Genomic DNA, 23,623 nt, shown 5'->3' on the forward strand with positions numbered 1-23,623 from the left:
AGCCTTGCTCAGCTTAAGGCAGATATATTGAGTGTGATTCAACCAGCTCAAATTTTCAGAGATATCAATACCCAAGAATTTCACCGAAGATGAATATACTAATTCCCTATTGAATAAACATATGACCGGTCTGTTCCTAGAAGTAGATCCTTTTCCATGGAAAAATAATACTTTGGTCTTGTCAGTGTTAACAAAAAGTTGATTCACATGAAACCAACTTTCTAGTTGATCAATAACCTTTTGATTTTTATATTTAAAGAACTAAGAGAGTTATCAGTGAATAATATATTAGTGTCATCTGCAAATAGTACAACCTTAGCCTGAGGTATAGCATATGGCAAATCATTAATGAATAATAAAAACAACAGAGGACCCAAAACAGATCCCTGCGGAACACCATGTTTAATTTCCTTAAGTGACGAGGTAAAGGACTTAGAATAACAGGATACATGGTCCTGGCGATAAATTTCTACATATTGGAATCTATTCGTTAGATACGAGGTCATCCACTCATGGATTTTTCCTCTAAGCCCATACAAGTCCAATTTAGTAAGTAACCGGTCATGGTTTATTACATCGAAGGCTTTTGTAAGATCTAAAAATACGCCCATGGCAAATCGTTTTGAATCTAATGTTGTCAAAATGTCCTCAAGAAAAGACTGGATAGCAGTATAGGTAGATTTATTAGCTCGGAAACCATTTTGGGCACTAGAAATCAAATTATATTTATTTAAAAAACTTATAAGTCTATTGTGTATTAAAGTTTCAAAGATTTTGGAAAATGCAGGAAGAATTGAAATTGGTCTATAATTAGTAATATCTTGAATTCGGCCCTTCTTTAGAATAGGCCGTACTTTGGCAATCTTCATCAAATTTGGAAAGGTACCTGTGTTTAATGAGAGATTAAATATGAAAGTTAACGGTTTATTTATAAACTGTATGCAGTGTTTAATTAATGATGCCGGAATCTCATCAAAGCCAGACGAATACTTATTTTTTAGTTTACCAGTAACATTTAGTACCTCCTCTTCGGTAATAGGAGCCACAAACATCGTATTAGCATTCCGAGGTATTGTATTAGCAGGGACACGCACCTGTCTAATATCCTTTGTATGGGTACACATCCTATCAACAATCTCTACGAAATGATCATTGAAATGATAAGAAAGAAGCTGGGGGTTTGTAACTAACACTGAACCAATTTCTAACGCAATAGTCGGATTTGAAATACAGCCTTTTCCTGTTTCTTTCTTTATTATATTCCATAAGGCCTTTGTACTATTACTAGAATTTGCAATAATACGGTCATTTGCACGTTTTCGAGCAGCGAATAAGATCTTTTTATAGGTACTCTGGTATTTTTTTATATAATTTAATGCAGAAGCAGATAAAATCAGCTTTCTTTTTAACAAATGCAGCAACTGAAGCTTCTGTCTAGAAACTTTTATACCTTTAGTAATCCAACATACTTTATTACCTTTCTTTCTTGAGACTTCTTTTAAAGGGAAAAACCGATTGAAATACATAGTGAACTTGGATAAAAAGTAAGAATATGCCCTATTAACATCAGATTGGGAGTAAACCTCATTCCATGATTCAGATGCCAGATGGCAGTTAAACATGTCTATACTATTCCGAGAAAAGACTCTTTTTATTATAATATTTGAAGTGGAAGGAAGATTTACAGTTACATCCATAACAACCGCAAAGTGATCAGAAAACCCCATTTCCATCACATTTGTTACAGAAGGATAGAAAATCTTGTTTGTTATCATGACATCTATTAATGAACTAGAGGAAGAAGTGACCCTTGTTGGACAAGGTACAGTATTTACTAAGTCATTTGACAACAATAGGCTAACTAAGGCTTTTTGGTGAGTTGTATCAGTCAATAAATTAATATTCCAATCTCCACATAAAATCAAGAAACATGCCTTTTTTGCAATCTTATTTATAGTTGTCTCTAACAATTCGAGAAAACTGTCCACATTACTCATTGGGGATCTATATATACATACCACAATAATTTTAAGATCAATAAGTTCAACAGCTGAGATTTCAAATAACTTATCCCTACCTAAATTTGTAACAGTGGGAAGCTCCTTGAACTTGAGTTCATTTAATATAAAAATACAGGAGCCCCCATGCTTGTTATCTTTTCTACAATAGTTATCAACCAATTTATACTGATCAATATTAATATACATAAGTTGCTCATATTGGAGCCAATGCTCTGAGAAACATAAAATTGCAGGCTTATTTGACCAAGAATCCAATAATACTTGAAATTCAAATAATTTGTTACTCAAACTTTGAACATTTTGGTGGAGAATACCCAGTTCCTGATAATTTGAGATTTTGTTACAACAAGATGGTAGAATAGACTGGTGTAATGAAGTTACCTTAAAAAATCCTTACTAACTTTTTTGGAGGGTTGACGACGCGTTCTCTTCGAAGGTATTGAGTTATTTATTTGAGAATCATTTTCATGGTTTATGTGATCAATCTGATCACTGCTTGGATTATCATGGACTCCCACTTGATTCAGACAGGTATTCTCCTGAGACATCAGTAAAATCGTAGCATGATTTGCTACATTAGACTCTATGGCCCCATCACCCACTAACTGTTCCATGGTGTTCCTTCCACAACCATTCCCTTCAACAACCTCAACACCAGACGTCTGCTTTTCATTTAAATGGCTCTGCATTTCATCCAGATAACTCCACTTTAATACAATTGGTTTCGAATCGTTAGCACTAAACAAATCCTTTATCACTGAAGCTACTCTTCTTGCAATATGTTCTTTCCCTTGAGAATTTAGATGATAACCCTGTCTTGTGAATAACTCACGCGTAGAGTCTACTGTTACCACTGAAAGATTAGAATATGCCCTTTTTAGTTTTTCAAGTCTTCTATTAAACAGTTGAACTTCACAATTTACACAGGAATTTGGAGCGAGATCATGTCTATAAGGAACATTTATCACCACAACGTTTGTATGATTAAGAGAGCTAACAAACTCTTTTAACGCACGAATTCCCAATTTTGTCTCATTTCGGCCAACGTCCATTGAACCTCCCCACACAACACATACATCACTCATTGTTAAATTCTTCATGTCCGTATCAGAAATATTTACTAATTGTTCTAATGAAGATCCAGGTTTCACTACTCCCTGAGAGTTAAATTCAAGAGTAAGGTTATACTTTAACTCATTAGTCAAACCTCTTGCATGGCTGTCTCCTACTATTCTAATTTTATGTTTTACCTTATCCACATAATTACTATTATGGTTGTCTTTTGTAGTCTTCTTCATCTTCGAAAACCGTACATCATCTGGTTTCCTATTAGTTGCATTTGACAGGTTCACTTGGTTTTTGAGGTTATTTTATTGAACAAACTTCAATTTTATGGAATAGATGGTAAATTTCATGATTTAATTGCATCCTATTTATCTGATTGATATCAGAGAGTTTTAATAACAAGAACTGACTTGAGTTATGCTGGTACCTCTAGTTGGGATATTGTAAGGCATGGTGTCCCACAGGGGTCCATTCTTGGTCCACTTCTTTTTCTCTTTAATATAAATTATCTACCGAAAACTTTTAATAACTCAGTCAAATCAGTTTCATTTGCAGATGATACAGGTTTAGTTACTAGAAGTTACAATAATATACAATACAGAAATGATGTTGATATGTATTTCCTTTGCTTATCTTCATGATTGGTTTAATTCAAACTTATTAACGCTAAATTTTAACAAAACTAAACATGTTCAATTTATGACAAAGCCAAATTCTAGTAGTGCAACTTCTGTTAATTATCATAATAATGTGTTTTTAAGTAGTACAAATGTGAAATTTTTGGGACTAGCTATTGAAAGCTTGTGTGTACTTGGAAAGCTCATATATCCCAACTCATGCCTAAATTGTCCAAGGCTTGTTACACAGTGAGGGTGATCAAGCCCATTATGCCTACAGAGACATTAAAAATGGTATATTACTCTTATTTCCATTCACTTTTGACCTATGGAATTATTTTTTTGGGAAATTCTTCTTATAGTATGCACATTTTCACATTCAAAACATAATAATTAAAACCATGAGTGGGTTGAGATCTAGTGACTTTTGTAGAGATGCATTTAGGGATTGGGGAATTTTGCCATTGCAGTCCTAATATATATTTTCTTTATTGATGTTTGTTGCGAATGATATGGGTTTATATCACACAACATCACAAATTCACGGCATTAATATTAGATGTAATTTTTATCTTTATGGCCTTCAGACAAATTTTACAACTTACCAGAGAGGACCTTATTATTTTGGAATTAAACTTTTTAATCATCTTCCTTTAAATATAAAAGAGTTAATTCACAATATTAAGCAATTTAGAGCAGCTTTAAGTGCCTTTTTACATACAAAATCCTATTACATTTTAGATGAATATTTTAATTAGGGATAGTTTCTTGTTTAGCTATGACCAATTATTTGATTGATTGTCATGTATATGTTCTAATTTTGTATTATATCTTATATAGACATGGTAGGCTATGTAGTTGCAGTGATGTGTAGGGGTTTCATATGCTCGATTTATTGTTGTGGATTTATATGACTGCTTGTTGATTTAAAAGCTTGTGGTGAGACAGGTTCTGTATTCAGTGGCTTCGGCCTTGTATGGATGTGCTGGAATGTGTAATAAATACAATACAATAAATACAAAGAGTCTTCCACTGGTCACTATTGTAAGCTAGATGAATCTAGTCCATGCCACCTAAGCCTATCTCTCTAAGAGCCACTTGAATATTATCTTCTCTCCTATGTCTATGTCTTCCTAGCGGTCTATTTCCTTTTGGCTTTCCACCAAAACCTTATATGCATTCTCCTCCTCCTCCTCCTCCATGCGTGCTACATGCTCTGCCTATCTCACCCTCCTTGACTTGATCATTCAAAATATATTTGATAAAAATTACAAATTATGAAGCTCCTCATAATGCAGTTTTCTTCAACTTCCAATTATCTCATCTCTCTTGGGACAAAAACAGCACCCTGTTCTCAAATATCTTCAGTCCATTTACTTCCCTTGATATCAGAGACTAAGTTTCACATCCAGACAAAACTACAGACAAAATTATAGTTTTATATATTTTAATTTTTACGTTTTTAGGCAGCAGACATGAAGATTCAGAGACAATCTGAGATAGCTCTCCAAATTTAAGGAGAAAAGTAATATTAAAAAAAACTGTTGTAGTCTTCTGGGTCATGATATCATACAGTCTTCAGGGTACCTAGAAGGCAGATTCAGAGTGTTCCTGTGTAACCACTAATCTGACTGGACACTGTCATAATCTGGAAGACTACAACATGAACCTTCACAGCTGTGAAAATATGAAATCCCTCAGTGTTAACAGAATTTTGTGTTATGGTTTCTAGGTACTGGGAGTTACCGAGAGGGAATTCTTTGACCAAATGGGAGTCCACTTTGTGGGCTTTGTAAGCCAGTATGGTTATGACCGTGTTCTATCAGTGCTGGGACGACACATGAGAGACTTTCTCAATGGTGGGTACAGTGCTCTGAAAATAATTCATGCATCATTGTTTCACTATTTTATTATCATTTTGCAACAAGATAAATGAACTGATGATACCCAGATTTAATTTTCTATATTTAATGAGGATCTTATTTAAAACATTAAAAATAAAGCTCAGCTCTATTTATAAATTTTGTAAGTTTGATCTCTATTTCTTTAAAAAAGAAACCAGAGCTTCCTGAATTAATTTGACATTTGAATGGTTTTTGCTTCTAATTGTACTGTCATAAAAGAAAATAATACAGGTAATAGAAACATATGAAACGAAAGAAGGAACTGTGTGTATCAAAGTTTTGTTAATGGCGGTGCCTTAGACTTACTTTTGAGCCACTTTATTGCAGTTGACACAAATTCACCGTCTATAATTATTCAAATATTGTCACTATTTTTGTACTGAATTCAACAGTGCTTTATAATACTGTATTGTAATTTCCATTTGGATTTACATGTAACAGTATTCTTATTTCTTTTTATCAGGGCTGGACAACTTGCATGAATACCTGAAGTTCTCCTATCCTCGCATGCGAGCTCCATCATTCATCTGTGAAAATGAAACACGAGAAGGCCTTACGCTTCATTATAGGAGTAAACGCCGGGGATTTGTTTATTACACCATGGGCCAAATAAGAGAGGTAAATAGGAAATATCCAGTATTTGAAGTCATGAGGAATATGATTTTGAAATTCTTGGTATCTCAGGATAATATAGATTAAAACTTGTACACGTGTATGCTTCTTTTATTGCACATGTTATCATGTCACCATTATATAGGATTTTACATTCTCACAGCAGTGGGATGCAATGCCATGTCATAATAAAAAGACTGCAGTTACAGTTTTTATTGCCATGGAATCCTCAAATCAGAAAAGTAATTTGAATGGCTTAGTATCTGCAGCATATTTCAAGACTTAAAAATTATTTATAAAGTGACATGTGCAAATTCCAGCATTTGATCAAAATTGCAAGCATGTTTACCTAATTTTCATACATCAGTTATTATTTTACATACACATAATTTTTTGTGCAAAGGGGAAAACAACCATTCTTATCTAGGAATGCTAAAAAGTAGAATATACTGGAAAATAATCATAATTTGTGTCTACAATCTTTCTTAATTGGAACTTGTCTAATTGTCTTTGTTATTAATCTGTTATCATGTCCATTTACAGTCCCATAATAGCTGTTTATGTACTGTTAAACAGAGCATAATTGTCATGCAGGTCTAATTGTTTCTTCAGTGATTCTATAAAGAGAAAATGCTGCTTGTCAAACACTTCACCAAAATTTCTGACTGACATTGTGTAAACAAATTGTGCAAGGAGATGTGCATAAATTAGTAACAGGCCTTTGTAATCCAAACAGATTTAAAAATTATGATGTATTCATGTTCTAGATTTACAGTTCTGAGTTGGTGGGTGCACTAACAGGAAATCATCCCTATTAATAACAGACTGGCTGTTGTGTCTGCTTAAAAGTACTTATATTAATTCTTATTGATGATTACTGTGATCTGGGATATGAAAGAATATAATCCATGGATCATTACCACCATTTTGGAGGAATGTGATGACTCCATATTCAGTGTAGAAAAGTTTGTAAATGGAATCAGCTTCACCATATGAAGCATTAATATAAATTTCTGCCAAACAATATGGTGTTTACCCTAAATGACAACAATCTTCCTATGCACTGCCCCAGGGGATCTCAAATCTCACATACTGATATTTAATTTATTTAATTAACTATATTAATATTGTGTGTTCCTTGAAATCAGGTAGCAAGACATTTCTACCACAAGGAGATGCTGATTGAGCTGGTGAGAGAAGAATTGTTGTTTGACACCGTTCATGTTACCTTCCAGCTGACATTTGATAACCGAGCATTCACACTAGCATCGCTTACCATGACTCGTGAAGAGAAACATTTACCCATTAGTGCTTCCATGTTGTTTGAAATCTTTCCATTCAGTATAGTGTTTGGGTGAGTATGACTGTTTTGAATTTTTATCTCTCCTCTGTGGAATAAAAGTCTCTATTATCCTGTTCACAGGAGTTTGCCATTATTCTATTTTGAACTAGTATAAAGAGGAATAATTATGGTCACAGTGCTATACTCATTGGTTACAGTGTGTTACAAGGAAACTGAGTCATTTAAAACAAATTTGAGAATTTCAGTCAAAATTTAAGTAAAAATTAATTTTTTGAACTGTGCTTCAGAATTATTTACAAAATGTACCATACATGATTTTGTATTGCAGATTTATGCATCAGTTTCTGTTGATTTCAGTGTTTAACAAACAGAAAATTAACTGAACTTTTTGTCAGATTCAGTGAGATGTGAATTGTAATTACATTTTGAACAATAATGAAACGTGAAAATTTTTAAAATCATGAACCCAAATATTCAAAATCAACATGTATGTTAAAAAATTAGAAAATATTTCTAAAGACTCAAATTTAAATATATGTGTTACAGACTTAGAATATCTTTATCCGTTTATATACATTAAAATTATTTGTAGCAGAAGAAATTAACTTTATACTGAATATCCTGCCAACTTTAAATTTCCATCATACACTCTTAGTTATTATCACCAATATTAAATGTCATTAAAAATTTCTTTAAGCAGAATAGAGTTTTTGTTATGCATGTACTAAACAATCTGCCATTGATTCTGAGTTACATGAGCATCATATATATTGTGTAATTAATTATTTTTAATTTGCATAGGGTCCAGCTGGGTCCACTCGGGATGTCGGTCACTCATTGGCCTATTGTCCCTGTCCCAGGTGATTGTGATGATGTAGAATTTAGTGGAATGAAGATTGGCAGGGGAACCGATGTACTCGGAGAAAACCTGCCCCAGCGCCACTTTGTCCACCACAAATCCCACTTGACCAGACCCAGGCTTGAACCTGGGCTGCCGCGGTGGGTAGCCAGCGACTAACCGCTTGAGCTATGGCGTGGCCTATATAGATTGCGTATATTCTAAAATTATGAAGAAAACATTAAGTAGAAACAATTTAAATATATATTTTCAGTAACTAAGATTCAGTAATTCTTTCAGATCTGATATGGTAGTACGAAGTATAGGAAACTCACTCATGGTGATATTACCTGATCTTATTGGCAAGAAAATCACCAATTGGTTTGATCTTGTGCGTCCACTGATTGCTTTCAAGTTTCACTCGGTAAGGAATTCCTAGTAAGCTATGCATTAGTTGAGAAATAAGTATAATAAAAGTGTATAAAGTTTTAAATGTTGAAAGAAATATGTTACAAATATTTACAGTTATTTTGTTCTTAAAGGATGACAAATTAAACTATTTTAAAATATGTTTTATTTCTTATGCCTATCTACGATTACCACAATGAATACTAGTTTGTGATATGAACCGTTCCATCTTATCTTTGTAGTTCATAGTTTATTCAATGACATTGTCAGAAAATTGGACCATATGAATACAGTGTTGAGTAATTGGATGATAGTGAATAATGAAATGGAAAAGATAAAGAAGGATGTGTTCATAGCATAATTTAATATACTATAAAGCATTTGCCTTGAGAGACTGATGAAAACCACAAGGAATGTCAGTTGGGTTAGTAGCTGTCCCAGCTGACATTCAAACCAAGCACCTCCTTAATATAAATCAGAAGTACTACCACTTGAGGCAGCTTACTTGGTATCTTATACTTGAATTAGTATTCGTGTGTGCCTTACATGTGATCCAGAAAGTGAAAGCATGCTGAGAAGAACATACCTGTTCATCCAGTCTCACCTTATTGTTTTGTTGTTAACTGTACTGCAGAAAAATAATGCATTACTGCTGACAAGATATTTTTCCAGTAATGTCATATTGTGATCTTCTAGTTTGCAATAGTGTTGCAGTCTGCAAAATGTATATCTGTATAATNATTTATTCAATGACATTGTCAGAAAATTGGACCATATGAGTACAGTGTTGAGTAATTGGATGCTAGTGAATAATGAAATGGAAAAGATAAAGAAGGATGTGTTCATAGCATAATTTAATATACTATAAAGCATTTGCCTTGAGAGACTGATGAAAACCACAAGGAATGTCAGTTGGGTTAGTAGCTGTCCCAGCTGACATTCAAACCAAGCACCTCCTTAATATAAATCAGAAGTACTACCACTTGAGGCAGCTTACTTGGTATCTTATACTTGAATTAGTATTCGTGTGTGCCTTACATGTGATCCAGAAAGTGAAAGCATGCTGAGAAGAACATACCTGTTCATCCAGTCTCACCTTATTGTTTTGTTGTTAACTGTACTGCAGAAAAATAATGCATTACTGCTGACAAGATATTTTTCCAGTAATGTCATATTGTGATCTTCTAGTTTGCAATAGTGTTGCAGTCTGCAAAATGTATATCTGTATAATGTGTATACTCTCACAAANTGCTGCTGACAAGACAATTTATCAGTAATGTCATATTGTGATCTCTTAGTTTGCAATAGTGTTGCAGTCTGCAAAATGTATATCTGTATAATGTGTATACTCTCACAAACTGTATGGTCTGGTAGAAGTTTATTGACATTTCAGAGGAATATAATTCCTCCATCTTCATGGTTAAGTAACAAGAGAAACAAACCATGAGCATGAAATAAGCATCAAGCATAGAAAGATCACTAAATGTTTAACAAACTATACACCATCACATTACAGATGATAGTACTGTTCATAGTCATTGCTACGAGAAACTGAAATCCAACAGATTGTACACGATTTCTCATGTATACAATTAATTTCTCGATGTACTATAAATTTTTCTTCTCTGTATGCAAAATGTTATATAAAAGCACCAGCAAGATGGAGTTGTATTTGTAGTACAAGAAAACAAAACAGTGGGTGCATGTAGCCATTGATGCTGGTGTACATCTAGTTAGTTAGTTATTGGAGAGGGTGGGTTTCCCCATGCACTGAGACCTGTATTGGTCCATTGTGCTTCCCTCTATGATTTCTACCGGTCTCTATATCCTACCGGTACTGGTACTTACCATCAGTCCTGCCCAGGCAGCGAGACCGGCTCTACTAGCTGAGAGGTATCTATAATGCTTCCCCCATCTACCAGAGGTATTAGTGACTGCTGTTGGGCGGGAAACGTCTGCAATTTTGGCTCAGTGACCTCCTTTGGAGGTATGAGGTTGTTTTACGTGCCGTAAAGCTACGACACGGGACCCACGGCTTAAAGTCCCTCCCGGAGGACTTGTTCCCTGAATTTTTCCGCCCTTAAAAATTCGATGACCTCCGCCGGGTATTTGAACCCGCGTACTACGAGTCATGAGGTGGGAACGTTACCTCCAGACTACGGAGGCCGCTTTGGCGTACACCTAAACATACTCACACAAACCAGTGGAATTGATGCTCAAACTGCTTGACACATTTGGAAATGCAAGCATAATTTGTGTCCATTACCAATCAGTATTGATCTATAGGGTTCACCATCCTACTGAGTTAATATTTCTATAGGTAAAGGTAAAAGGTAAAGTTGTCCCTGTCCTTAACTAACTAAGCACTACGCGATGAAAGCATAGGGGGAGTGGGTGTATAGATCCACATTTTCTTGACCTCGGTACTAGTTGGTGAGTGTCAGCTTCACGTTCTGGCCGCTTTACCCCTGGGAAAGAATATTTCTAGAGAATGAATGAAAAATAGTACATTCAGTTATGTACCTGCTATTGCAGCGGTGATTGAAAATGAGTGGGTAAAGTAGTTGGTATAAAGTGCACTTCAAGGAAGTATTGTCTTTAGTTAATAATTTTAATTTTTTACCCTTTTATTTACAGATACTGAATAGAACTAACAACATATTTGAGCTGGTGACAGTTGAACCTGTTCTAACTGAACGTCCTTCTGACAGGAAGAGGGATGTTGTTCTTCTCAGCGATGAGTCAGATGGGCTACCAGATGACAAGAAACTCAGACTTAAAGGTATCAAACATAATTGTGAATGGTATCAGATGAGATTTTGCTGAGTTTTCTTTTGACTTGAAATATACTTACATTTTGCGGGACCTCCTCTCACCTACTAGATCTTGGGATTTATTCTGAGCTCATGAATAAATGTATTTTATGATCATGTGTTTTTCAGTGATTGAGGTTAGCAATTGCTAAGTGACTCAACAGAGTATGTGTCTCCCACCCCTCACTTAAGGATAGTAACAGATCAAGTTTCCAAGACATTGTGTTCTCTGACTTTTAGATTACTGGATGTTGGATGAAGTCCAAAAACACAGTAATTCTCAGTGCTATACACCATTATCAAAAACCTTTAGAATCTAGCAGTTACTGTGCTTCCCATGGTTGCTACAGTTACTATTGGTTGCAGTGATTACTGGGTTACAGAAGAAAGAATACTGTCATCATCATTATGACGGGTAATTTCTTCATAGTGAACCATAAGATTTTTTTATTTGCTATCAGGTCAGATGATCTACATGGACAACTGGAGGATGATGATGTATTTAGGAACCCCTGTGATGCCAGATCTCAACTCACTTATCACCACAGGACTATACATCAATGATCTCTCTATGCATGATTTCAGCAGGTAAATCATAGGTTTCTTGTATTAAAATTCTCCTCAATTTTAAAAACTTGAATATTTGAAAATAGGCAATTATACTTGATAACAGACATCTTAATTACTGAAGAAATTATTTCTACAAGCAATGTTGTTTCATTGTACTTGCATTTGTATTTTAAAATCTGTCATTTACTTAAGATATAAAACCCAACATATCTTTGTCTTTTAGAGAGCCATTACATATGTAACAGAATAGTATGCATAAATACACACAAAGTGCTTTTATTTTCCGGAAAGGAAAAAATGTGGCAGTACTTTTTATTGCCTCTGGGCATGTGTGCATTTGCGCTGCAAGAACACGGTGTTATATGGATACAGATCTGTGTAATGTAATGAAACACAACTTATTAAACGGAGATAAACAAATATATCTGATAGGTTTCAGATTAATATGAACTGAGTTGCAACACCAGGTATAATAGATACTTGAAACAGGTAACAGACACTGACTGTTAACAAATGAATTTGAGGGAGTACTTTATAGTTTTCTAATTGAGTTATTCCTCTTTCAACACAATGTATTATGGCATATGTTCATATAATTTTGCAATAGAACAGAGCAAAGAGAAATAGCATGGAAATCCCCATGTCTCTCACATAAGTGGTACCTTGAATCAACTGGAGCATTAATGTAATCATTGGCAGAGATCTGATGTTAGCTGGAACCCAGCAGTCAGTGGAACTGAAACTGGCGTTAGACCAAGAGCAGCAGAAATCAAAGAAGTTGGAAGAGTCAATGAGGAAACTTGATGAAGAAATGCGACGAACTGATGAATTGCTCTACCAGATGATCCCAAAACAGGTAGCAGATCGTCTTCGGACTGGTGAAAACCCCATAGATACTTGTGAGGTACGTTCAAAAATATATGTGATGATCATCAGTTTTAGTACTGTGTACCATAAGGTCTTTGGAAAGTTCTGCTGTTGGATGGTGTAAGCATTGGGACTCAGTCTTAGTGTCAATCCAAAACATTGTGCACAATATTTCTACATACTTGGATTCTAGAGAATGTTGTTTAATGTAGTTTTTAAGTGAAAGTACATTTCACAGTACTATCAAGACAAATTTACAGAACCATTATCTGCAGTATTACACTTGCAGAACTACATTATCTGCTTTTATAGCAAAGGAGATGCATTCCTTTTGAGATATTTCATTCCTTACCTCTTCTCTTATATCAACTAACAAGCATGTGTATTTGTTACCCTTTGTACATTTCCACACTGTGACACATTTCGACCAAATTTGGCATGATGGTAGAGGACCTTCTTGGGGAGCTTTTTGACCCTTAAAACTCCCCTCCCCCAAAATATTTGAAAACTTCCTAAAACATTTTTATCTTTTGCTTATGGCTTGAGAAACATTCATCTCACTTTTTGAGCTCTGCCCTTCCAGTGCAGCATAGGAAAACAAAAAAACAATTGCTTTTGCTATATGTCTATCTGTTATAGTTTTTGTGGTATTTAGTTTTCAGTTTTACAGAAATAAAAGGCAGTTTGTAAAAGTTTGTAAAATTGTGAGGATTTACATTTTATATTAGAAGAGTATTGTTATCTTAAAAAATTAATATTCATCCAAATAAAAAGACCTCATTCAAGTACAGTCAGTGATTGAGACAAACAGATTAATATTATTCAATATTAGAATTATTATGGAATTAAAAGTTACAGTTAGAAAGGTGCAAGGTTGACACTGTTGCATTTAGATTATTAAATCTAAAACGTGGAATATCAATTGGGGCATGCAATAGTGTAATTGGTTGAGAAACTATGCCACCAGCTGGAAGGTTGTGGGTTCGATTCCCAATGAGGCAGTTGAATTTTTCAATTTTTCCAGCCGCACTGTGGCCCTGGAGTCAACTCAGCCTCTAACAGAAAAGAGTACCTGGAATCTCCTTGGGTGGTAAAGGGTGGCCGGTGTGCAAGGCTGACAGCCACACCTCCATGTGTGAGCCGATTATCTAGAAAATGTGGGAGTCTCGATATCTCACAACACTATGCACCTACACGGCCTGTTACAGGGATAGCTTTACCTTTTTTTACCATACATGGAACATCATTATACTTTTTATAATTGTAATTTGTATATATAAGTATCATTAAGTTAACATTAAGTGTAACACACTTCGCAAATATATATGTGCATTACGCCTGCACAATGGTGGTATATCAGCTAGATGAGCATATAGGGGAAAAAACAAACGAAATAGATTTTAATATAGGACTTACCATTAATGGAGGTTATTCCAATGCACAACGTAATTTGTGATGGAATACATGTTTCAATATCAGCACACCATCTGCAGTAGTGACTATTAAGCTCTTCAAAAATCAAAGTGCTATATCAGTAGTGACTATATGGGGCCTTTGTGTTTCTGTTGTGACAGATGTTTGACAGTGTTTCTATCCTATTCTCCGATGTGGTGACATTCACTGAAATATGCAGCCGTATCACACCTATGGAAGTTGTCTCAATGCTCAATGCAATGTATTCCATATTTGATACACTTACTGAGCGAAATGGTGTCTACAAGGTATGCCATAATTAATTCTGTCTCACTTACTGTTTCTAACTGATTAAATACAGCCTAGTAATTATGATGAAATATGTGTAATCAATCTTCAAAGAGTATTCATAATCTTAACTTTATTCATTCTAGTCCATCACACTAATAAATTAAATTACAGAATACAGTAGAACTTGGTTATAACATCATCAAAGGGACCTAAAAATAGTGTCGTTATAAACGAGTGTCGTTGTAACCGAAATGGGCACTTCCACAGTAGCCTTATGTTAGTCACGTAAAAATCTACCAAAAACTGAGTTAAAAATGTTGCATTTTTTAGTGAAATACGTAGTTAAGTACAGACTAACGTAACATTAACGTGGAATTGCCCAAATGTGTAATATCAAAGACATATTACAGCGCTTTTCATTGACAATACACACCGCACTAATACTGTATATTAAAGGTAGGCCTACTCACCAAATTACAGTAGATTACATCAATTGTTGTGCCTTACTGTACCTAGATACGAGTACAGTAATCAGTTATCTTCATCTGTTTCCTGTTACTTGCCCAGTACACACTTTCTAAATTACGTTCAATGTCCATATCAGAGAAATTCAGGAATGAAAATGACGTTACATACGAGGTTGATGCATTTGTGCATGTCGTACTAAGCAAGGTATAAAAACAGTTGCTTTATGAGGAATTAGTTCGTACCATTGAATATTTGACGCAATAGACAAGGTGTCGCAGAAACCGATGTTGCTATAACCAAGTTTTACTGTAGTTGAATCACACTGGATAGTGTCAACAATTTTTCTATAATTTAGTATTCATAATGTTTTTAAAGGAGCTTTAATTATGCATGACATTTCATAGAAATTAAGTATACGACCAAAAATTGGCATATTTTTTTCAGGGTTGTTGTAACAGCACAATTGAACCAGGCAGCTGCCTCGGTTGACACATTTTGTGGTGCTGTTCTTCTATATATATTGTTAAATGAGAATTAATTTCTGTCCTTTTGTCCACCTTATGGCCATTAATTTTGGAGAAATGCAAGAATATAAATAAAAATGCTTTAAGAATTATAATATGAGGGATTATTTTTATTACAGTGTCTGGAGATTTTGTGTCATTAATTGTAATGAAGTTCTGAGAAAGCTGAGTTGTTCCTAAAGCATTTACACTTCTAAAGCTCAGAGTAGCATTTGATGATTTACATTTACAAATCAGCAGAAAAATATGTACATAACAAAAAAAATCTTATCTCATTTGCTTACAATTTGACATTGTCACACTTTATTGATTAATCAGTTACTGAAATAATTATCAAATCCTCTGATACAGATTTCTTAAACTGATATACAGATCAGATACAAAACGAAATACTAGACACTTTAGTTTAGTAGTAACGCTGTGTAGACTTATATTTTGGAATATGCTTGATTTGAATCTCAGCTAGGTCACTGGCTGCCATAATTGATTTTTTCATGGTTTTACCCAGTCCATCCAGAAAAATGCCGTGATAATACTTTGAGTAGGTCATGACAACTTCCTTCCAAATCCTTACCAGTTCTCTGTTATATTTGCCTGTGCTCATTCACACATTTCTTATATACAAACTGTTTCTTTACTGATACTATAGAATGATCAATGGCTCTGATAGTACAGGCTCTTTTTAGGCCTGAATTCTGGGTTGCATGTGAGGATAAGTTTGAGTGCAGCAAAAAATAGCAAGATGGTGATTTTGGCTGAACTGTGGGAGGAAGGGAGAGTGACATGCTGGAAGTAAGCTTCTCACTAAGCGGTCTCCGTAGTCTAGGGGTAACGTTCCCACCTCATGACTCAAGGTATGCGGGTTCAAACCCGGCGGAGGTCGTGGAATTTTTAAGGGCAGAAAAAATTCGGGAACAAGTCCTCCGGGAGGGACTTTAAGCCATGGGTCCCGTGTCATAGATTTACGGCATGTAAAAGAACCTCTGAGCTAAATTAGTCAAATTTTCCCGCCCAAGTAGTTTCCAATGCCTCTGGTAGATGGGGAAAGTATTAGGTACCACTGCCAGATGAGGATTGACCTCGCTGACAGAAAGGGACTAATTATCAGATACCACTGCCAGTAGAGGGCCGACCTCGCTGGCAGAAAGGGGCTGATAACGGGCACCAGTACCGGTAGGGTATGGGGACAGTAGAAATTCAAGGGGGTTGCACAATGGACAAATAACTGGTCTAAGTGCATGGGGAAACCCACCTCCTCCAACAATGAATGAATGAATGAGAAGCCTCTCACTAACTGATGCACATTCTGTAATCCTTATCTCATTGGACACCATCAAATTCTCTGTGCATTCTCCTGAGATCGACCAGGTCAAAAAACATGGAGAGTAGTATTATTTTATTTTGAATGACCAGTCTTCTTATTTCTAGTGGCCAAGATGTAACTTTATTTTATATAAATATTTTTTAAACATTCTGAAATTTTCGAAGCTTGTAGTTGTAATTATATAATTTCAGTTTGCACGTCTATGTTTTAGTAAATCACTTTTTCTTTTCTTTCTTTTAATCTTTTATCTCCTTTTCTTCACTTACCTTCATTTTGTCCCCATTTTCATCCTCCTGGCTGTCCTGATGGCACATTAGGCATTCGCTCACCGTAGACCTCAACAAGGTATTTTGTGTCGCCGCCAGGTGGAGACAATAGGTGATGCATATATGGTTGTATCGGGTGCACCAGAAAAGGAGATCAATCATGCTGAAAAGGTGTGTGACATGGCCCTTGATATGGTGGAGGCCATTACGGATCTAAAGGATCCATCTACAGGTAACGTGGAATGCCAGTAATACTATTATTTAATTTATATTTTTGTCACTGTTAAAGAGTAATATTTCATGTAGATATTGTTCTAGAGGGTTGGTTGCTTGGTTTCTAATGCTGCGCTTTGACAATTAAGTCATTTATGCCTTTTTAAAATCAAAAGATTGTCATATTTATAACTCATTTTTTATTTGGACACCACTTGGGCAAATTAAGTTGTCCAGTGTACTTCAGCTCAATTGGGTGATTTCAAGTTGTTCCCACTCTTGTTTGCCAGAGGCCTCCACAATCGTATCACCGCAGCAGCATCTAGGAGCAGAGTAGGGAGTTTTGTGGGCTATTGAAAATGATATCTAAATATAACTTCACTCATCTCTTATCAAAAGTGAAAGGGTTTTTTACATTCCTTAAATGCAATGACGTGGGACTCACCCCTCGCTTTTCTTCCGTTATGAAAGAAGATGTTCTTTAGATATCTGTTGCCCTTACAAATCCATCAACTTCAGGTGGGTTTGAACTGGTGAACCTTGGGTCAAATTGTGTCTCGACCACCAAGATAGGCTTGTTCAAGAGAGTATGCTGAGACAAATACATTGATCCTTTTGCTGAGTATGACAGAACATTCTGTTGTGGTTGAATGATAATGCAATGGGTGTGATGTACCATTGCATATTCTGATTTCAATTGCATATAGCTCCTGGGTATGATGAGCTAGAGAACTGGAACTTTCACTGTTACATCATTTGGAATTTTCTTGTCTATATGACAGCACTCTGTGAGATGCATAGTCTAACACCTGCTATCTATCCAGTTTTTCTGTATTGCATGTGCTGAGATGGCAGGTTGAAATTGCTCTGTGTTAACGTTTTTGTAAAGTGGTGCTGAGTAGTTTAAAATGTGTGCAAACAACTTAACTTTAACTTAATTGTTACAAAAAAATAAATATTGAAGATTTTTACATTCCAAAGCATTTAGAGTAACATGACTGAAAAGAAAATACCCAGGCCTGGTTATACCACAGCAAATAACACTCATCCGGTAAATGGGTAGTTTATAACTTTGATATGAAGTGTAAATAAAAATATATAATTATTGAGAATACCACAGGTTTCAAACACTCTATTTTTTTATTTACTAAAATCACGGTGTAATAACATTTTAAAATTAAAACCATAAGCTTAAATTACATACTCCATAAATAGATGAGAGCTTTATGGATGACAGCAGCCAGCCTCATCAGGTGAAAATGATATTGCCAGTGGTGGTTCATGGATTAAATGTTTGGCAGCACTGGAAACTGAAGTTACCTTATATAACTTTTGCCATGTGTGGCTTTGGATTAATCTTTGCCCTGTACTTATAATTTGCTCCAATTTCTTCATTTATTTTCAAAGAAACAGAGTTTAGTTTTTTAATAAAGTAGTAGGACATTCAAACAGACTTTAATTGAATCTATAGCAACAGTTATTAGTTTTTCATTGTCAAGTCACTCTAAAATTTTAGTCCTGTCATCCCCTAAGAATACACTACTCCTGGTTATTAGCCTGTCTGGTATACTGTTCTGTAGGCTCACACCTGCAGATCAGAGTGGGTGTGCATTCTGGTGCAGTAGTGGCAGGCATTGTAGGACTGAAGATGCCTCGTTACTGTTTGTTTGGGGATTCTGTCAACACAGCCTCACGGATGGAGTCAACAAGTGAAGCTATGAAGATTCATATCTCTCAGTCAACTCGTGATTTGCTGACTCCAATTTATTTGGTTACTGAACGTGGAGAGATACAGGTTAAAGGAAAAGGTATATGAAACAATTAATGTGGTAGTAATGTTTATATTATCAAATAAAATAGCTAACTTTGATCCTACTGGCCACCATCTTGTTATTGTTAAGAAGTAAAAAGCTTTGTTCATGTGCTCAACTAATTCAGCACTGCACCATGAAGATGTAGAGGGGAGTGGATATATAGATCCATATATATTCTTAACCTCTGCACTAGTTGGAATTATCATCTTCATGCACCGCCTGATTTACCCCTGGGGAAAGAGATCCCTCTACCGATTGGTTAAGGGCATTGATCATAGGGTTCTTACAGAAAATTCTTTGTATATTTTCTTACATCGTTGCAGGTTATTTTAATGTTGTGCTATTGTCTATTATGTACATTTATAAATATAATTGTCATAAATTAGTAGTACTTCCTTTATTATACCTTTCCACCTTATAACGGGCTCTTTACCATCCCCTTCTCCTACCATCATTTATTCCCATTCATGCTGTATCTTAGTTTCTTTTTTCTTCCTTGTTCATCTACAGCATCCATGATTCTTGCTTTCATGAGAACCACGACTACTTGATACTGGCAAGAATCACTGCTTTCTATTAGGGGAGTTTTGGAATCAGTTCTTAGCCTAGAGAGCAGCTATCCCAAACGAGCTGTCATTTTTCCAAACTCCTTCAAGCAAGTTCCTGAACCTTCCTTAAAATAGGCCATGACTGCTTCCTTCACATCATTCACAATCATCCTCTGATTCAGTTCCATATAACTGACTTAAGTCCGTACAGCAGAGCAGGAAACAAAATATCGCTTGCAGTCAGGATTTTGTGTGTGGAGAGGGAGAGGCAGAAAATTTGCTGTGGAATTCATGTTTAAGCTGTTAAAGAATTTTCATTTCATGCATCCTGTTGTGTTACAATATATAACTTTATTTTTCCATGACGGAAAAATAAAGTTATATGTTAGAGAATTGTTTTAGAGTGGTGGATANGGGGGGGGGGGGGGGAGAGAAAAGAGGACCATACGTAATTTAACATATATTTGCTATTTCACTTTAACATATTTCAAGTATCAATGTGCCTTCCAGTCCATATTTCTTGTTCATCTTAGGTTTTCCTGTTTTTGTTGTTATTCTCTTGATTTTGCTTGGGAAAAAATATGCTGAGGTTAAGAATGCCTGGAGTTATACTTTCACTCGGACACACCACAGCTGAAGCAGTTAGTCACTGGCTTCCTACCATGGCAGGCCGGGTTTGATCCCGGGTTGTGAGACGTTAAGGCTCCCACATTTTCTAGGCAGTCAGCTCACAGATGGCTGTGAGGTTTTCAGGCTTATGAGCCCCCTCCCCTTTACCCCCAGGCAGATTCCTCTTACTCATTAGAGGATGAGTTGACCAGAGTGCTGTAGTGTGGCTGAAAGTATTAGGACTATTGAAAATCCAATGACCTCATCAGGAATCGAACCTGTGTTCTTCTGGCTTATAGTATCAGCGGCATGTATCTTAATTAAGTAGAGGGACAATTTTACTCATGTTTTAACTTACATTCTTTGAAGAGGTGTGAGAATTCAGATGTTCAAAGAAGACACAGCAGGAGTGTATCTATGTGAAGAAAAAGTAGAACTAGAAATAGTGCATTTGGGGTTAGGCCACAGACATGTTAGATAGACACTAGTATATTTGGGATTGGTCCTGAAAGGGTTAATATAAAATAAGGATTTAATATTAATCTTGAAAGACACTGTGATGCATATTTTTAAATATGTTCATCAGCTGTCAAATAGAGATTTTTAAAAATATTCTGTACTGAAGCACTTTAATGGTTTGCCATACTACTTGTATATACCGCTTGATACAATTATTCCATTCCAGGTAGTATGAAGACATATTGGCTCGATCGCCGTGAGTTTCGTATGCCGCTAGCTCGCCGACCATCATCTGTCTGTGCAAGATCAGAACCTGAAAAGCCTGAAAAAGGGTCCACATTAGGACTCACAAGCATTGGAGAGGAACGGCGTGTTTATTCTCCTGTTACCTTTCAGGATATAGCAAGACGATCAATTGCCAACTCCCCAGTTAAGATAAACAAACAAAGAGGTATGCTGTCTTGCTAAATAGCTTCGGTGTGGATATGTTCTGGCTTATATACCAGTTGAACTCACATTAATGTTCATCGATTTTAGAGCTTTGTACTTATGTTAAATATCTGGACTCGAACATACAGTTCTAGAATACAGGTAATGTGGGCAGTCTGTATAAAGAAAACTATATTCCTGCATTAAAACGGCCTGACTTTGGAATTTCATTTACATAAAACTGTAATACACTATTTACAACTAATCATACACACAACTAAGTTCAATAAAAAAAAGTAAAGGTATCCCTGTATAAGGCCGTGGAGGTCCAAAGGTTTGTGGGATGTTGAGGTTCCCACATTTTCTAGACAATTGGCTCATAGATGGTGGTAAGGTTGTCAGCCTTATGTGCTGGTCACCCTTTACCCCCAAGAATATTCCTGGTACTCATTTCTGTTAGAGGTGCAGTTGACCCCAGGGCCATAGTGTGGCTGGAAGAATTAGGTAAATTGAAGAAATCCACCTCAACATGATTTGGTCCCGCAACCTCCCAGCTTGTAGCATAGTCCCTCAACCAACTATGCTACTGCATTTAAAAATGAAAATACATCACACCACAATCTAATGTGATCACAGCATTTTAACACAGTTACGATAAGACTTATGAACTTTACACACTCATTGTCATCATGGTCTGTTGGTGTCATGATCCCAAACCTTTTCTTATGAATAAGTAACAGGTATATATGTTGGTTTGAACTTGAGCCCATGCATGCAACAGCAAAATTAATGATCATCCAGGGGGTGTCTCCCCAAGGGGAATAGCTTTTACCTGTATCGGTTTTTTATGATGCATTGTTTCCAAGAAACAGAATGGGATATGTGGTGGTTGGACAGAGGGACAGACAGGCAGACTTTCAGGGTTATGTGTAGATTATTCATTCTGTGTACATAAAATTAAGTCATAATTGGGAGGTCTTCTTTTAATTTGCTTAGTCACGTTTCAATCCTGAAACTACTGTATGAATTCTGATGAAGCATGGTGTTAGGTTCCTACACCAGAAGTTGTCATGCAAGCTTAAAATGATTAATGTTGGTTCAGTATAATTGCTACTTACATGAGGCTGAAAGCAAACTTTATTAGTTTTATGGGAAGCTCACTATAGTACAAAATTAAAACTTTTTATGTAAAGTGCATTTCAGATCTTATTAAGATTAAAATTTTTGTTTGAAATATTTTTTAATATTATGGGTATGTAAGTAAAAGGAAAAACATCTGTGATTTCATGCTGAGTGGTATATGCAACATTGGATCTGTATATACAATAAATGCACATAGCTAACTGATGGGACATTATAATAGCAGAACCCAAAAGTTAAATAGCTAAAATCAAAGCCTGCCATTGGTCTTGATCTTAAGCCACTTCCATCCAGCTCCCATCCTCACAGACCTACATCATTTTTCTTCTCATCTGATTCTTGGTCTTCCAAATGAGCTTTTTTTAAGATGTTTTTCTGCTAAAATTTTGTTTGCAAATTTTGTTCTTTGTCTCCCAGTTTAGACCAGCCCATTAGACACTCATAGATTTCATTATTCCAACATTACTTAGTGATCTGTATATATATCAAGATGCTCCATGTTTTGTAATATTCCAAATTGCTTATTTACTTCATCCTTCTTAGGTAAAGTTAATTGCCTGAGCATTTTGTTTTCAAATGAGAGAAGTATAGGAAGACATATTTGGAGATTGTAACCACCCAATCAGACATATTTGTCAAGAAGAGAGGACAGGGAGAGGACAATAAAACTAAAGTTTTGTCCAAAAGTTTGTGACAATGGTATATCAATACAATGATAAATCTCTTGGACAGTGCCCTTCATTGAAAACATTTCTTTGTTTGAGATAATGTTTTGGAGACTACAGAGACAGTCCACTCTCTGAAGTGTCATCTGATTTAAAAACATATTAGGTAGGTAATGTCCAGAAAATTGATTGTTGTAAACTGAAATTCACATTTCATGTCTGTAAAGCTTTGTAACAAGGGTATAGAACTTTGTAAGTTTAAATATAGTATCCTATGGCAAGAGAAAGAGAGGCATTTACCTAAACCCACCCATGTGTACTCTGCAAGCTGAAAGCATTAGCATGATTTTTTGATAACTACTATTGCTGTTCGTGAACTGGAATTTAATTTGTTCAGATGAATAATATAATTTGATTTGTTTCATTCTGGTCCATCACACTA

General features: G+C 35.6%; 1 protein-coding gene across 3 annotated transcripts in view; it reads left to right on the top strand.

The window, feature by feature from the left end:
- The window catches only part of LOC111874847 (soluble guanylate cyclase 88E), a 153,603-nt gene that overhangs the window by 124,275 nt on the left and 5,705 nt on the right, over positions 1 to 23,623 (top strand). Inside the window, exons 4-14 of one of the 3 annotated variants that reach the window (XM_023870687.2) lie at positions 5,436 to 5,562; positions 6,071 to 6,225; positions 7,368 to 7,573; positions 8,661 to 8,784; positions 11,406 to 11,550; positions 12,043 to 12,169; positions 12,851 to 13,055; positions 14,593 to 14,739; positions 17,356 to 17,536; positions 19,098 to 19,325; positions 21,174 to 21,398. In XM_023870687.2, the coding sequence (XP_023726455.1) occupies positions 5,436 to 5,562; positions 6,071 to 6,225; positions 7,368 to 7,573; positions 8,661 to 8,784; positions 11,406 to 11,550; positions 12,043 to 12,169; positions 12,851 to 13,055; positions 14,593 to 14,739; positions 17,356 to 17,536; positions 19,098 to 19,325; positions 21,174 to 21,398 (1,870 nt within the window). Of the gene's footprint in view, positions 1 to 1,808; positions 1,813 to 5,435; positions 5,563 to 6,070; positions 6,226 to 7,367; positions 7,574 to 8,660; positions 8,785 to 11,405; positions 11,551 to 12,042; positions 12,170 to 12,850; positions 13,056 to 14,592; positions 14,740 to 17,355; positions 17,537 to 19,097; positions 19,326 to 21,173; positions 21,399 to 23,623 lie in introns of all 3 variants that reach the window. The other 2 variants (XM_023870688.2, XM_023870690.2) reach the window with 2 other exon arrangements.

The sequence above is a fragment of the Cryptotermes secundus genome, unplaced genomic scaffold, assembly GCF_002891405.2.
Source record: "Cryptotermes secundus unplaced genomic scaffold, Csec_1.0 scaffold160, whole genome shotgun sequence".
NCBI classification, from domain to species: domain Eukaryota; kingdom Metazoa; phylum Arthropoda; class Insecta; order Blattodea; family Kalotermitidae; genus Cryptotermes; species Cryptotermes secundus.